General features: G+C 35.9%; 1 protein-coding gene across 1 annotated transcript in view; it reads left to right on the top strand.

Annotated features, from left to right (window-relative positions):
- MAN2A1 (mannosidase alpha class 2A member 1) overlaps nucleotides 1–15368 on the top strand; it is a gene marked incomplete at its 5' end in the record, with an annotated part of 135798 nt that overhangs the window by 44246 nt on the left and 76184 nt on the right. The window contains 5 exons of the mRNA XM_082497245.1: nucleotides 1882–2053; nucleotides 3718–3845; nucleotides 5368–5541; nucleotides 7943–8129; nucleotides 14053–14230. Coding sequence (XP_082353371.1) covers nucleotides 1882–2053; nucleotides 3718–3845; nucleotides 5368–5541; nucleotides 7943–8129; nucleotides 14053–14230 — 839 coding nt within the window. The remainder of the gene's footprint in view (nucleotides 1–1881; nucleotides 2054–3717; nucleotides 3846–5367; nucleotides 5542–7942; nucleotides 8130–14052; nucleotides 14231–15368) is intronic.

The raw sequence follows: 15368 nt of genomic DNA, 5'->3' as shown, positions 1-15368 counted from the left end.
ATCATATTAACTGTCTTGACAAAATGTATTTTCCTCTTTAAGATACTTTAGATTAGACCCTACTGTCCTATCTGTACAGAAACTTGTATCAGATCTAATGATTCTTCTAGATGCTAAACATCTGTTAAAAAAAAAATAATACTGAGCTAGCACTTTTCCTCTGGAGTGTTACAGGTTTATTTCCTCATTTGCAAATTAAAAAAGGGAGGGTTTTGGAAATTTGTGGTGGTTTTGTTTGTTTCTGACTACTTTATTAAAATTTGACCTTTACAAAGTGACAGTGCAACCTGAAAGTATTGCAACGAAAGTAAGAGTGTGCCAGTGTCCAGTGGTTATTCCTAATTACAGGATTCTTTATTTGAAAGATAATTAACAATTTGATGTGAACTGGAAAAGAATGTGCATAATGTCAAATTACATTAGCTCTGCATTTCTACCTAAGATGAACATCTATGATTTTTTGTCCTTAAAATAAAGTATAACATACCCTTTCTGAATCAATATTCAGACTCTATTCAGTAATAAAATGGTTTTCTTTTATTAGACTTAAAAATTATTTTTTAATACATAATTTTTCTGCATTTATATAGCTACCTTGAAACAATATTATCTCATTCCGGAATAGCCTAATCCTGTATCTTTTTATAAGCGGACTGGCATTGTGCTAGAATGGCACTGCCTCTGCAGAATAGAACTGGTAAATCAAAGTGGAATCACTAGGATTGTATTTGTCTGGAGTACAATCCTCACCTTGTGTAGAGGCTTTTACAAAATCTTAAAACTGAGATGCATGCTATATGATAGTTTCATAACATCACTTGCATTCTTCAGTAGTTACTGTGTTGTATATGATACTTTCTTAAACTTTTGGAAGCATTTGAATGAAAATGCCCATACGTGACAAGAGCTGGTATGAAAAGCAGGAATACACCACTTGTGTATTAATTAGCCAGGCTTATCTGCGTCTTTTTGCAGTTATAGTTGTAGAAAGACCATATCCCTTCCAGGTTCTAGGAAGGAAGATGCATGTACTTTCTCATGCAAGGTTTTAGGCAGAGGTTAAAAAAGTTCTTGGAAGGCTCTACGCTGTGAGGTCTGAATATGTGGTTAAAGTTAGTTTTTCCTTCACTCTGCATCTCACCGCTACCTTTTAATGAAGGACGCAGCTACAACATACTTCTTTTCTCAGTCATTGCTAACAAACCCTTCATTCATAAATGATGCTGAACATGGGATGCAGGGCTTACTGCTGCTTTGTTTGCCCCCGTTTTATTTCTTTATCCTCAGGGTCTGTGGGATAACATTAATGATAATAATGGGATGACTCTTCATTTTCTCCTCAAGCTGTAGGTGTAAGATGCTGCTAGTAAGGATTTTTGTTTAGTTGTTTTACATAGGGTAATGGAGTTCTTTGACTTGAAAGAAGAGATAAGACATTGAGGCAAGAATTAGGGGGTGCTGTGGTTGTGTATGTTTGGGATAGGGCTTGGGCTGGGAAGATGATCTGTTTGTAGATGCTACAGTCCTCCTGATGTAAGAAAAGAGGAGACCTAGTGATAGTTATCAAGGAAGATCAGTTTGCCAGTATGTACATCATCCTTTTCAACTATTTAATTGGTGCTTAAAAAAAATCCACATTTTTTTAAGTCTGTGTGTTCTCTTGATCAAAGTAGAAAGTCTAATATAGATACATTGAGGAAATAAAACATCTAAACTTTGTAAAAAGAAACTCCTGGAGAGTCTAGCAATTTGAACTGTCCACAGAGTGTGAAGTCCAGCATTTTAAGAAAATGCTTTACTTAACTTCTTGTAGGGATTGGAAAGAGGCAGGTCTCTAGGACCATTGAAAGCAACTTAAATTTCATATTTTCTTTTTTTTAGGTTGGCTGAAGACTTTTGATGATTACTTCAGAGATCAGACACAGCATATCTTAAATAATATGGTTATAAAACTGCAAGAAGACAACCGAAGGAAATTTTTGTGGTCTGAGATTTCTTACTTTTCAAAATGGTGGGATGGAATAGATAGCCAAAAAAAGGATGCTGTTAAAAGGTTTGAACACTGAACTATTTCTTATCTTCCATGTGGAATGTTCTGAGGCGTTGTGTATTTCACTACACTGTAAACTTGGGATTTCACTTCTAATGCAGAATTGCTAGAATAATTGACTACTCAAGTTCTGATTTTTTTTATTTTGTCCTTGGTTCGTTTTTTTTCTGGTTACAAAGTAAAAATCCATTTAGAGAAGTGAAGGCAAATTACTGAGTTGCTGAAAAAATTGACTAAAATTTTACATGTACAACCCTAGAGATGTCATTATAATTGTAATGGAGTTGTGATTATGAACTTTATTTGAAGTCACATTGAAGTATTGGCAATGGAATAAAAATAATTTTTTGTATTAGCTATTTATATGTGGTAATTTTTTCTTCAGTTATAACACAGTTATGAAATGATAATATATGCAGTTTTTATAAACATGCAGCTGCTCAAATGGTAAGGTAGTACATACTCTACACCCTTGCTCTTCTTAGTTCTTTTAAAAGTCGTCATACAGAAATGAAAGGTTTGCCTACATGTTGAGACAAGACAGCATGCTGCTTGGATAAACTTGAAGTAAGGATATAGTTTGAAGTTTTCAAAAAGGGGTGTTTTGGTTTTTTTACTTTGTTTTAAGGCAGCTCATCTGTGTGATGCCCTTCTTCTCATGCCCCTCTTCAAGATGCACAGATTGCAACATACATTAAGGGTATGAAAGGCTCACAGCTGCAAAGGTTAGGAAATGCTGGAAATCTTGGGAATGACCTAGAAAACTGTCTATTTAAAAATTTATGTACAATGCATGAGTATTATAGCACAGCTGTTGTTTTTTGAGATTAAAAACATCCATTGGAACACAAACAGTAAATGATAGTCACTAGGGAACTGTGTCCTTTCTTCAGGGGAATCAGGTATTGGTTACACTGCTGCAAGAGTTACAGAAGCTGCACTGGCGATAAATTTTGCTGTATGTTTTTCATTACTTTTATGGGTATTATATATAATGTGATCAAGTTTTGATAAGTTTACTGTATTTCTTTCTTGAATTCATTAAACATTTATATGCTAGTGTACAATATAAGCGCTGAAATTACTTTATTTAACTGTAGGGACCACCTGATGCTGGAAGCAATGTCATTATGTTCACTGATGACTTCACAGAGAGACTGGATCATCCTGTGATCTGTTTTAAGATGGCATTTTAATGAATGAGAGAGTCTGAAGCCTTTATAGATACAATAAACTTTGAAGCTCTATCAGCTCTCTAAAACAGTAAAAAGAACAGTAGATCAAAGACGGGCAGCTATTAGTAGTGCTTGAAATGTGCAATGTCTAGGCATCTCGCTCAGTTCTCCTTCAGTACTATGGCATACACACTTCTATTTTTATAAAATGTGCAGGAAACAGCCTTCTTCCTGATTTTAAAAAAATCAAATATTATGGCACATGCAGTAGAGCTGGTGGTTTTTGTTGCACAGAGGCATTAAAAATTTCACTGTTCATCTACTCATTCTTTCCATTTGATGAAAGAAATGTAGTCCAGTGATGGAAGTAGCACAAGCAATTTAGATTTTGCCATCATGTCCCTGGTCAATACCTATTGAATATGCAGAAATTATTTTTTAAAAGTGTATTTTCATATGCAAGATTCTGAACACAATTCACATTTTTTTCAGGTTGATAAAAGATGGACAGTTTGAAATTGTAACAGGAGGATGGGTCATGCCTGATGAAGCTTCTTCTCATTATTTTGCTTTAATTGACCAACTGATAGAAGGACACCAGTGGCTAGAAAAGAACCTTGGTATGTAGCTTGATCTAAAATTTAACAATGTTAATGCAGGAAGTCAGTTTGTAAATGCTATTTTGTATTTCTGAGGTACTTAGCAAGTCTCTCTTTACTCTGCTTTCCTGAAACATTAAATCAGACCACTTACTGGAAGCTATAGGATTGAGTCTGGTATTTGCAATTACTGTTTGCAGATAGAAATTCCTGGATGAAGTGTATTTAAACAATTTTGTGTCATAACATTTTGTCTTGATAATGAACGATGTGTGTAGTATATTAGCATAATAAAACTTTACACTAGGTCATGCTGAATTGAAGGTCACGTCTCTGGTGTCACAAACAGTTTCTGTTTGCCATTTCTGTCTTTTGAAAATCATGACAGAGGCCTTAAAATGACTTAAATTGATATTCCTTTCATGTGTTTAGATCTATGCTGCAGGCTGTGTATTCATTAGGTTCTCTTATGTAAGGCTTTCAAAAAAGTAAATATGAAATTTAGTAGTAGTGGTTGTAGAAGTAGTAGTCCTAAAACTTAAACCTCTTGTAATGTTAGAATTGTTACATTAAAAAAAAAAAAAGCAGCCAACTCATTCGCTTTCAAAACTTTGAGGAGCTACTGACTGCAGTAACATTTGCTGAATTGTTTTTGTGGCTTTGGAGGTTTTTTTTTTTGTTCTATAAATAAAGATAATGTTCCGTAAGTAGAGAGACCCCATTTTATATAGAAAATACTTGTATAGCAGTTTTAATAATAAGTTCACATTACTTCATCCAATTACTGAAATTAATTTGAACAGCTGTTTCACTATGTTTCTCTTAGATTGAAATTTCAATAAATGCAGCTTGCCACAATTAAGGGATGGGGGGAGGGAAGGCCTAATAAAAGGATAATGCATTCCCTAGTGGTTTTTTGGTAAGGCAATACAAATATGCCGAAGGAAACATGTTGAAGAATAAGTTAAACAAGAGTTAGATATAGCTTCTTTATTTGCTAGTATGAAGTTCAGTGAAGAGACAGTATTAATCAACATGATTCTAATGATTGCCACCCAAATAAGTCAAGAAAAGTTAGTTCCAAAGGTTAACATTATTTAAATTACAGTCAAAATTCAACAAGCTACAGCATCAATCTGTCTCCATCCATTCATTCTCTTTCAGCTTTTCTTTCCAATTGTAACATCTGTAAACTACTTAAAGTGAAAAAGGAGATGCATTTCATTATGATTCCATGTAAAGATGTTTGAAGCACAGTTGAAATACTGTAACAACCTAGAGTACTAATCTGAGTGCTTTTATGCAGTTAGACAGAATGCCTTGCCTCTAAGACATTTGATTTTTTTTGTTAATTGTTTATCTGTTTAATTCTAGCTTGTTAATTCCAGAAAGTGTTCTTCAGGAGGCTTAATACTCAGCTGTATATTTTAATTTATCTTGAAAATTTTATCTTTGGTGCTCTGATTTGAATTATATTGGTATAGCTTTCTTTGAGTGAAAATAAAAACTTTCTTCTCTTTTTACTTTTTTCTTTTGTCAACAGGAGTAAAACCAAAGTCTGGTTGGGCAGTTGATCCTTTTGGGCATTCACCAACAATGGCCTACCTTTTGAAACGCACAGGGTTTTCCAATATGCTTATACAGAGAGTTCATTACTCAGTTAAAAAACATTTTGCAACACAGAAGACACTAGAATTTTTTTGGAGACAGAACTGGGGTATGTGTTTTTCCTTTATGTCAATTTATTTTGTTAATTTACGCAGGTAAAATACAAAGAGAACTTGAATAAATAGTATGGAAATCTTTACAGAATAAGTTATTTAAAGAAGTTAGTCTAAACTTGAAAACTTTAGACTTGCAGTTCTGTTTTAAAAGAAAAAAGTCATCTAGGTTAAGTTCTGGGGATTACTTTTTTTTTTTAATAACAGAAAGGGAATGTGAGTATCTGTGTGTTAGGAAAGGAGTTAAGATTAAAAAACTGTATTATTGTCATTCTTCCTCTGATCTTGCTGTTTCTTCACTTTCTTTTGTGTTTTTACTTTCTCTTATTTCCCCTCTCCCACATTGCTTGCAAGCATATATAAAAATGTAAACGGCGTGGAATATTCTTTTTCCTTTTCTCATTTCTTTGTTTTCTTTCTTGTACTCTACTATGTGGAAATAAAGTAGAGGAGGAGGAACATTTCTCTTGGAGAGATTAAAAAAAAAAAAAGGCCAAAAGTGAATATTTGAAGATGGAGAGCTCTGTCTTGTTTAGGTTCTTACTAACGAAAAAACTTTCAAGCAACCAGTTTTCCTCAGCTGGTGTGACTAATTAGCATCATTAGTTACAGTAGCTTTCTGTGGACTTGAAATTTGTAGGTTATCTTTAGTCAGGAAAATAGATTAAAAACATTTCACCATTTTAATTTGCCATTGTCATCTCAAATTTTATTCTTAGAATAAATGTAATTGCTTTTTTGATATTATTTATAGAATATAGAGTATCAAAGTTTTCATAGATCATGTAGTGATTATACCGTAGCAAACTTATGTGTGTGTAAATGAATGTACTTTTCTATATGAATATTTTGTTTTGCTTTGTAGTGTACCAGCATTCCAATAAGCTGTATGATGAATATATATGTAGTTGAAGTTTTGGTCTTTCTTTTTTTTAAAAATAAGCTAATATGTCACTGCTTTATCAATCCAGGATCAAACAAATGTATTTAGTGCTTACTATTGAAACGTGGTAGCGATTTTGAAGCTTTTTAGTTACTCTGTGTTTTTAATTGGAAGTTGTAAGGAGGAGGGCATTCAGAGAAAGCAATCTGCTACACAAGTAAACTTGACTTGAGGAAAACATGCCACTGTGAAAGAATTTGTCAGATACTGACACTTCTGAGTTTTTTCTTTCAATGTTGTAATATGCCACTCAGTGTACCGAATAGTTAATTGACAGGTCTTTTTCCAAAACAGTTGCATACGTAAATCATTTGTATGGTCCAGTGTTTGGGCTTCAGAAGAAAGCTTTTCAAAACAAATAAGAAATCAAAGATCACTGCACCTTCATCTGGCATAATATGTAGATGTGGTACCTGAGATAAAGAGAACTCTGTAGTTGAAAAGTAAATACATATATTTATGGAATATTACCTTTCTAGTAATAAGTAAGTCGTAGTAAAATAGGAGTTTTTAAACAAAAGATCTGGATTGGAACTGTAAAGACTTATGCTGTTTAAGATTTTGAAGAATATTTTGACGTGTATTGTTGACATACTTAGGAGCCAGCTTCTGTGGCACATCTACAGCATTCATCCCTTTTTTCCAGCGTAGAATTACTGTAAGTAATGCTGGAGATAGGTAATCAGAATTTAAGTGTTTTACCAGATGAGTAAACTAAGGTTCCCTTATATTTTATGAGAGCTTCAGGTTCTCTTTAAAGTTAAATTTTGAAAGACCTTCTATTGAGACTTTAGAAAATGTGTGTAGATCTCTGCTCCTGGTGCGTTAAACTTCAGGGAATGGGCTGACTAGATGGAAAGGTTAGGATTGCAAAGATGGTCTCAGAAGTGCGTAGAATTCTGTGTAATTCTATGTACAAGGACACAGAATCTATCTACAATTATGTCGAATCATACTGTTAAGGTATTGAAGTTATGTGTTCAAGAAACTAAGATACTGCTAAAACCAACCACTTAAAATGTTGTGCTAATGAGGTAATGATAGCAAGGTGGCTTTTGGTTTGGGTTTTTTGGTTTTGTGGTTTTGTGGTGGGTTTTTTTGTTGTTGTTGTTAGGTTTTACTTAAAATATAAAAGATGTGTTTTATTCACCTCTAAAATTCTGGAAATAATGAGACTTATCTGAGTAAAAAAAACCCTAACATTCTGTTCCTATCTTTCTCAATCAACTGTTGCTTGATTAGAACATGCCAGTTTTGGTTGTGTCCCTGTTTTTAGCCTTTTTATGTGTAAGGTGCGTACAAAGGTAGACTCCAGGTATGGATATTCAAAGCAAGAGATTGTCTTGGTCTGATAGTTTTAATACAAGTCTTGGATTAAGTATATGGAACTGATTTAGTTTTGGCCAATCTGAGAGGGTTTATTTTAAAGGTGTGCTCTATGTATTTAATTCCAGATCTGGGATCCAGTACAGATATCCTTTGTCATATGATGCCTTTCTATAGCTATGATGTTCCTCATACTTGTGGTCCAGATCCGAAAATCTGCTGCCAGTTCGATTTTAAACGTCTTCCTGGGGGAAGAGTAAGCTGTCCATGGAGAGTTCCACCAGAAGCCATTCATGCTGGAAATGTTCAGCACAGGTACAGTTTTTACATATTCTGCAAGGGACTAACTTTAAAAAAAAAAAAATTTGTGCTGATCAAACATGATATCTAGCATAGCTTGATGAATTTATATAGTTCTTAAACTTGTCATAAGAAAATGATACCTATTAATTAACCTAGTGTTTGCTCATAAGTTCAGAACATAACTGACAGTGAAATTTGAAGATAGGTTATGATTAAGGAAGATATATTCATTTTTTTTTTCTTTTACATCCATGATGCCCGAGTCTGTTACTATCTCTGAATGCTGGCAGAACATAGTCATCTGGTTATAGTTATGTTACTGGTTTACTGTAGTTTTTGCAAATTTCATCAATAGACAGTAATTTGTCTGCTGCCAGCGGAAGACTTCAGGAACAGTGTAGTGTAGTATGCTGTAACTGCAAACGGTGAGATATTTTCCATGGTATATCTTTGCAAAACTTGGCAACCTGTGGCCTAGGTTTCTTGAAGTGGACACTTCAATTGAATCTCAGTCCTATGTCTTATGTGTCTTGGAGAGTCATGTTAACCTCAATTTTATTTTTCAAATAGAAACACTGAGTTGTTTTGCCATGGGTATGAATCAAGTTTACAGTTTTACAAAACTACTTTTCAAAGGTAAAAAAAGAAAGGGAAGCTAGAAATGCTGAAGTTTTTTTCCAGAAAAAGATTGTATCGTATGGTCCTGTAGCTATCTTCAGGCCTTCAAACCATCCCAAGTTCAAGAGTTTAGAATAGATAGGTGTTTACAATTGTTCCAAATGGCTGAATATCACAAATGTATTAAGGATAGCAGGGTGACTTGTTTGGGTTCTAGTCTTGATGCTGAAATTTTGAAGTGATGATATGATGATGATGCGTTGGTTGTCTACATGTCAAGTCTGAATGTCCTTAATTTATCCCTGCACTTCCAAGATGCAACCTTTGCCTAATAATCTAAATTAAACCTTGTAAAATAAATGGTTCTTTCACCTTGTCATATGAAATAAAAGAAATGGGGCAGGTATGTAGTGAACATATGGCCAAGTTGAAGAGATCATCATCTCTGTATGGTCTCTGAAACTTAATCTTTTTTGCATCAGCTTTTGGTAGACAAAAACAATTTTGGTTTCTAACAGAGAGTTTAAAAAACAGTATTATAATGCCTAAGGTAACAACTAAGGGAAAAGTAAAAACTGAAAACTCTTACCAACAAAACTTTGTTGGTGAAAACAACCTCTTTGACTTGGGAGCCTGGATTATTTACATTTGGAACACTGGAAGGAACACGGGAACCATACTTTACGGAATCACGGAGTTTTCAGAGTTGGAAGGGACCTCTAGAGATCATCTAGTCCAACTCCCACTACTTTAAGACTGTAGTTTCAAATAAATCCACTAAAATGTAGGAAGTAGTATTTTGCTGGAGAATGCTAAAAACACTACTCATATTTTATGAAAAAGAAGTTGGAATATTGTAGACAACCAAAAGTTTCTCTGGTCTGACCTCTGTAACAACACAAGTTTTAAAGTTGTTGTGATGAGGAGTTGTGTGAGATCCAGAAGTAATTGGAAAATCTAACTTTACATAGTAAGCTTTCTAAGGTTAAAGGTTTGTAACACACTAATCTGTCTCATGTCTGATTGGTTTAGTTTTTAAGACTGGAAAAATACAGGAGTTCTACACTACATGGATCTAAAGAAAGTATTTGATACGCATGATTAATTTAGAGGCAAGTTTTAGATCACTGACCTTTCTTCAATGCTAAAGCTGCAACAAATTTAATAAAACACAGATCTTGAATACTAAGCTGGGCCTATTGCCTTTGATTTCAAGACTAGTATGGCCATACATATATACTGAGATATTGAAGAGAAAACTTAAGTTTAGTAGCTGTTGGATTTATCATTGTCTTGCCCCTTCAGTTGTGATTTGTAGGAAGGAATGAAACAACAGCCTAATTGAAAGCCTGTGCGTGTTTAATTACACTTCATCACAGCTTAGGTTATACAGGCTGCTGTTGCACTTGCCCTGTTCTGCAGCTGCATCCTCATCCATATGGTTGAATGAGTCATAGAATAGTTTGGGTTGGAAGGCACCATTAAAGTCATCTAGTCCACTCTCCCCTGCAGTGAGTAGGGAGATCTTTAACTATATCAGATTGCTCAGAGCCCTGTCCAACCTGACCATGAATGTTTGCAGGGATGGGGCATCTACCACCTTTCTGGGCAACCTATTCCACTGTTTCACCACCCTCATTGTAAAAAAATTCTTTCTTATATATAGTCTAAATCTTCCCTCTTTTAGTTTAAAGCCATTACCCTTTATCCTATTGCAACAGGCCCTGCTAAAGAGTCTATCCCCATCTTTCCTGTGGGCGCCCTTTAAGTACTGAGAGGGCACAGTAAGTTCTCCCTGGAGCCTTCTCTTCTCCAGGCTGAACAACCCCAACTCACTCAGCCTGTCCTCATAGCAGAGGTGTCCCATCCCTCTGATCATTTTTGTGGCCCTCCTCTGAACCCCGCTCCAACAGGTCTATGTCTTTCTTGTGCTGAGAGCTTGAGAGCTGGATGCCATACTCCTGGTGGAGTCTCACCAATGCAGAGTAGAGGCAGGGAAACACTTCCCTTGACCTGCTGGCCAGGATACAGCTGGCTTTCTGGGCTGCAAGCGCACGTTGCTGGCTCACGTCCAGCTGTTCATCCACCAGTATCCCTAAGTCCTTCTCAGCAAGGCTGCTCTCAGTGCCTTCGTCCCCCAGCCTGTACTGATACTTGCAGGTTGCCCTGACCCAGGTGCAGGACCCTGCACTTGGCCTTGTTGAACCTCATGAGGTTCACGTGGGCCCACTTCTCAAGCTTGTCCAGGTCCCTCTGGGTGGCATCCTGTCCCTCAGGCATGTGAGCTGGACCACTCAACTTGGTGTTGTCCACAGACTAGCTGAGGGTGCACTCAATTCCTCTGTGTCATTGATGAAGATATTAAACAGTACTGGTCCCAGTACGGACCTCTGAGGGATCATGCTTGTGATCAGTCTCCATCTGGACATTGAGCCATTGACCCCTACTCTCTGGATGCAACCATCCAACTGATTCCTCATCCACTGAACTGTCCACCCATCAAATTCATAATCTCTTCAATTTAGAGAGAAGGGTGTTGGGGGGGACCATGTCAAAGGCCTTACAGAAGTCTAGATAGACTACATCTGTAGCTCTTCCCTTGTCCACTGATATAGGCACTCCATCGTAGAAGGCCACTAGGTTGGTCAGGCAGGAATTGCCCCTGGTGATGCCATGCTGGCTGTCTTGAATCACCTCTCTGTCCTCCATGTGCCTTAATGCTGAATGCTGAAGTTCTAGCTTTTCACACTAGCAAGAAAAAATGGCTGTTGGTGTTATATTTTCTTGAATGGGAATGACTAGTTTTGTTAGAGGAAGCATAGTGTGTTTTGGTATATGTCTCTCTCTCCCGTGTGTGGAAATAGGAAAGAATTGGTACTTGAAGTTATGCACTTCAGAGAAAGAGTAGAAAATGGACTTTCCCCTTCACCTCCTACTGTTCAAGACCCCAATTTTACACTTCAGCTTTTTTCTTTATCGTTGGTCACATTGCACAACATGCAACTGGCGTTCAGAATTACATTGCTGATCTGGCATTGGGAGTTAAATGTTTGTGATTGCCAACTTCAAGAATCGGAGATCACCCCCTTAGGAAGTACTCATCCTGTCTGCACAGCCATCTCCTCCACAAAATTACTTGAATAGAAAATTGCCAGTCCACCAAATGGTTTTGTTTTCTAGTTGAGATAATTGAGCAGGGTGAGTCCCTAATGCTTCATGTTCTGTATGGGCTGAACGAACAGGGACTGTGGACCTGTGACCACTGTCAAACCTGTCACGTAGGACTTGCTATAGCTGCTGCAAAATTTCTTGTGATTCTTGGACTCTGGGTGCCTACTGCTCCTCTTCCTTTGACATAGGAGGGGGCAAAACCAACCAAGTTAATTGTGTTTTAGCCAAATATTTGGATATTTTTTGCTAAAAAGGCACACGTGATATGATGGGTTTTGCTTCATTTCTGAAAGGTCTTAAGCTTTCAGTAATAATTTGAAGGCTTCCGAAAGAAAGGTGAAAAATATTCTCGATGCTGTTACTGACAATGTGGATACATGTCAGTGTTGCCAACTAAGTGCAGTTAGGGTTGCTCTGAATATTGAGAACTAAATAATGCATCTTGTGTACAATTCCATGAACTTTTGATTGTGTAAAACCAAAAATTTGAGGGTTTGGGTTTGTGTTTTTTTTTTTTTTAATGGAGTTGCTGCTGATATGCTATAGCTATAATTACAGTGCCAAGAAAAGTTTAACATGACTGATCTCTTTGGTTTTCAAATTTTCATTCAGGTAGGCAGGAAAAACATGTATCAAAATTTATCTAATACTGTCTTGCTGGGGAACCAGAAGGGAAAAACATTGGTGAGGCTTGGTGGGATCCCTTTTTTTTTTTTCTCCAGAAGTATTTTTCATCTTCAGCAAATTCTGTCAGGTTCTTTTCTGCTGGTTCTTTCTCACTCCTATATGAAATAGTGATTTAGGAAGTTATTTGAGAGAAACTTAAGAAGATATACCTGATTTGGGACATGTAATTTTTCTTTTGTACCTTTGCAATTGAAATTAGTTTGCAACGGAGCAAGATGGTGCAGCCCCCTTAAAAAAACCTAATAGTCCTACAGTTATGACTACTTTGAAGAAAGTAAAAAGGACTTATAAAGGAGGGTCTATAATAAAGTATGTTTCCAACCATAGGCTAGGCTATGTGTGGAAAATAAGAGTTATGCTGGCCTCTTAGGTAGTCTTTATATGTAAATTTTCAACCTGTTGAAAGTCATGGAAGAATATAAACAAGCCCTGATTTACTGGTCGAAAAAGTATGGGTTTCAAATATATTTGACTAGATTCAATTCTCACATACATGTTTATATAATAAATCTTCAAGAGTATGAGTTGAAGGTAGATTTTGGTAGACCATCTATTAAAAAGACTTATAGAAACAAGAAGTTCACTGGAATCTGGATTTTGCTGCTGTTTTCTCTTTATGTTGTCATTTGTATTCCGGTTTTCTTAGATATGTTACTAGGATTTATACTCCCTACTAAAATTATTTTCATAACTTTATGTAGAGAGGATCAGCATTTGAAGATTTTGATAGTGATTGCAGTTGGGAGGGGGAGGGGGTAGAAATGGACCTTTTTGGTAACTCAAACATCAGACTTGTAACTTTCAATATATTGCTTTTTTTTTTTTTTTTAACTCCAAAAGCAGAACAGCAGTGAGTTTAATTTTTCAGGACATCTGCTTAAAGCTTAAGAGGACTGGCTCTAAGAAGGGTGAATAGTGATTGTTAGTAGTGAACTTCCTCCAGGTAGGTTTTTTTTTCAAGGCTTTAGTTCCTCAAAGATTAATTTATGGGCAGTTTTTCTGTCAAGGACATGGAAGATATGAAGCAAAGTATCCAAGGGAATTACTGGAGGGGAGGTGAAGAGCTTGCTTATTATTGTAAATAAGGGCTGGAGAGGATTAGGATTGTTACCTAAATATAAACCAGGTAAGCATAATTTAAACTGAAGGTTAGTTTTGGCACAGGAACAAATTGTTGAAGACTGACTTACTGTTTGAGATGGAACTTGATAAGCTTATTGGAGGATTTAATTAACATAGTATTTGCAACAATAGTAGGTTGAATGTGGTGTATCAGTGGAGTGAATTGCATCCTTTTTTTTTTTTTTTTTTTTTTTAACAAAATGAGATAGCAGAGTTTTGTATGTCTTGTTTAGGGTCACCCTAATGCACAACTTGATATCTGAAAATTGTTCCATCAAATGCTGACCTTTATTCTTCTGTTTTCTAAATCGCTTTGTTTTTTTTTTCCTCATTCAAGGGCTTGGATGATTTTAGATCAATACAGAAAGAAGTCAAAGCTTTTCCGTACTAAAGTTCTGTTGGCTCCACTAGGGGATGATTTCCGCTATGCTGAGAGCTCAGAATGGGATCAGCAGTACCAGAATTATCAGAAGCTGTTTGATTATATGAATTCTCATCCTGAGTGGCATGTTAAGGTAAATACAACACTTTTTCTGGTTTGTGGAGAAAACAATATTTCTCAGTATTTTGAGATTCTTTATGGAAAGAAGTTGTGGTTGTGTTGTTTTTTTTTGTTTGTTTGTTGTTTTTTTTTAAACTGTGGAGCTTTATGTATTATTTAACAGTGGATTGGTTTGTCTTGGCAGATTACATTTCTTTACCTTTACCACCTTGTCTCCTCCAAAACAAAAACTTTGCTATTAAGAATATCTGTTTGAAAACTATAAATGGTATCCAAATTAGATTATTTTAGAGAACAGCTATTAGGTTTAATTGTTTCTTAGTACTCTTGTTTTCACGGGCTTCAGACATTGTTATTTAAGGTTCACAGGCCTTGTTATTTAAAGCTATTGTGTTTTCTTAATAGAAGTTAAAACAAATGTTATTGCTTTGCTTGGGTCCCCTTGGTTTTATCTCCCAAAGCAAACAAATATTCCTAAAAGGTGCTGTTGCTGGCCCATGTTGTCGAATACAATAAAATCTAAGAAATTGACCTGGCTACAAAAGGAGTTAATATATTAACACAATTATCAGATGAGATATCTCTTTAAATCGTTAATTATGTTTGAGTGTTACCATACACATACATTCTAATGTGTAAGCTGAGTACTTTAGAGACTTCTTGTATAATAGAAGTTTTCTGTACTCAGACAACTTTTCATTATCTTTCAGCGTGGGAATAAGAAATGGGGGACCACAACCTTGTTTTTTCTTGAGTATCACACGGGAGTGCACTACTGCTGCTTTCACATTTAGGCTTTTTAAACCTGGTCTGTTCTCTTTCATATACTGTTCATGTGTACATCTTTTTTTCCTCACCTTTCCTGAGACCTCCCTCCATTCCTCTAACTGCAGATTTGAGTCGTTCCTGTAGTGTGTTAGTTCTTCCTGATGACTTCTGGACTTGTATTCTGCATAAGGAAGATGATCTCTTGGGATCACAGCTTGTCCGAGAGCTGGATTTTGCATCTGTTTCCTATGTGATGTGGGTGACATGATGTGTGTGAATGCCTGCAAAGTCTTAGTGGAGGGAGATAGAGTACTTTTTAAAAATATTTTCATTTTAAAGCCCATGTTTTAAAGCTAAAGCTTGCTACTGTCACCAGTTCTACT

Source organism: Vanellus vanellus, assembly GCF_965231255.1.
Source record: "Vanellus vanellus genome assembly, chromosome: Z".
NCBI classification, from domain to species: Eukaryota; Metazoa; Chordata; class Aves; order Charadriiformes; family Charadriidae; genus Vanellus; species Vanellus vanellus.
Note: the sequence above shows the minus strand (reverse complement) of the source record. Positions and strands in the feature narration are given on the sequence as shown.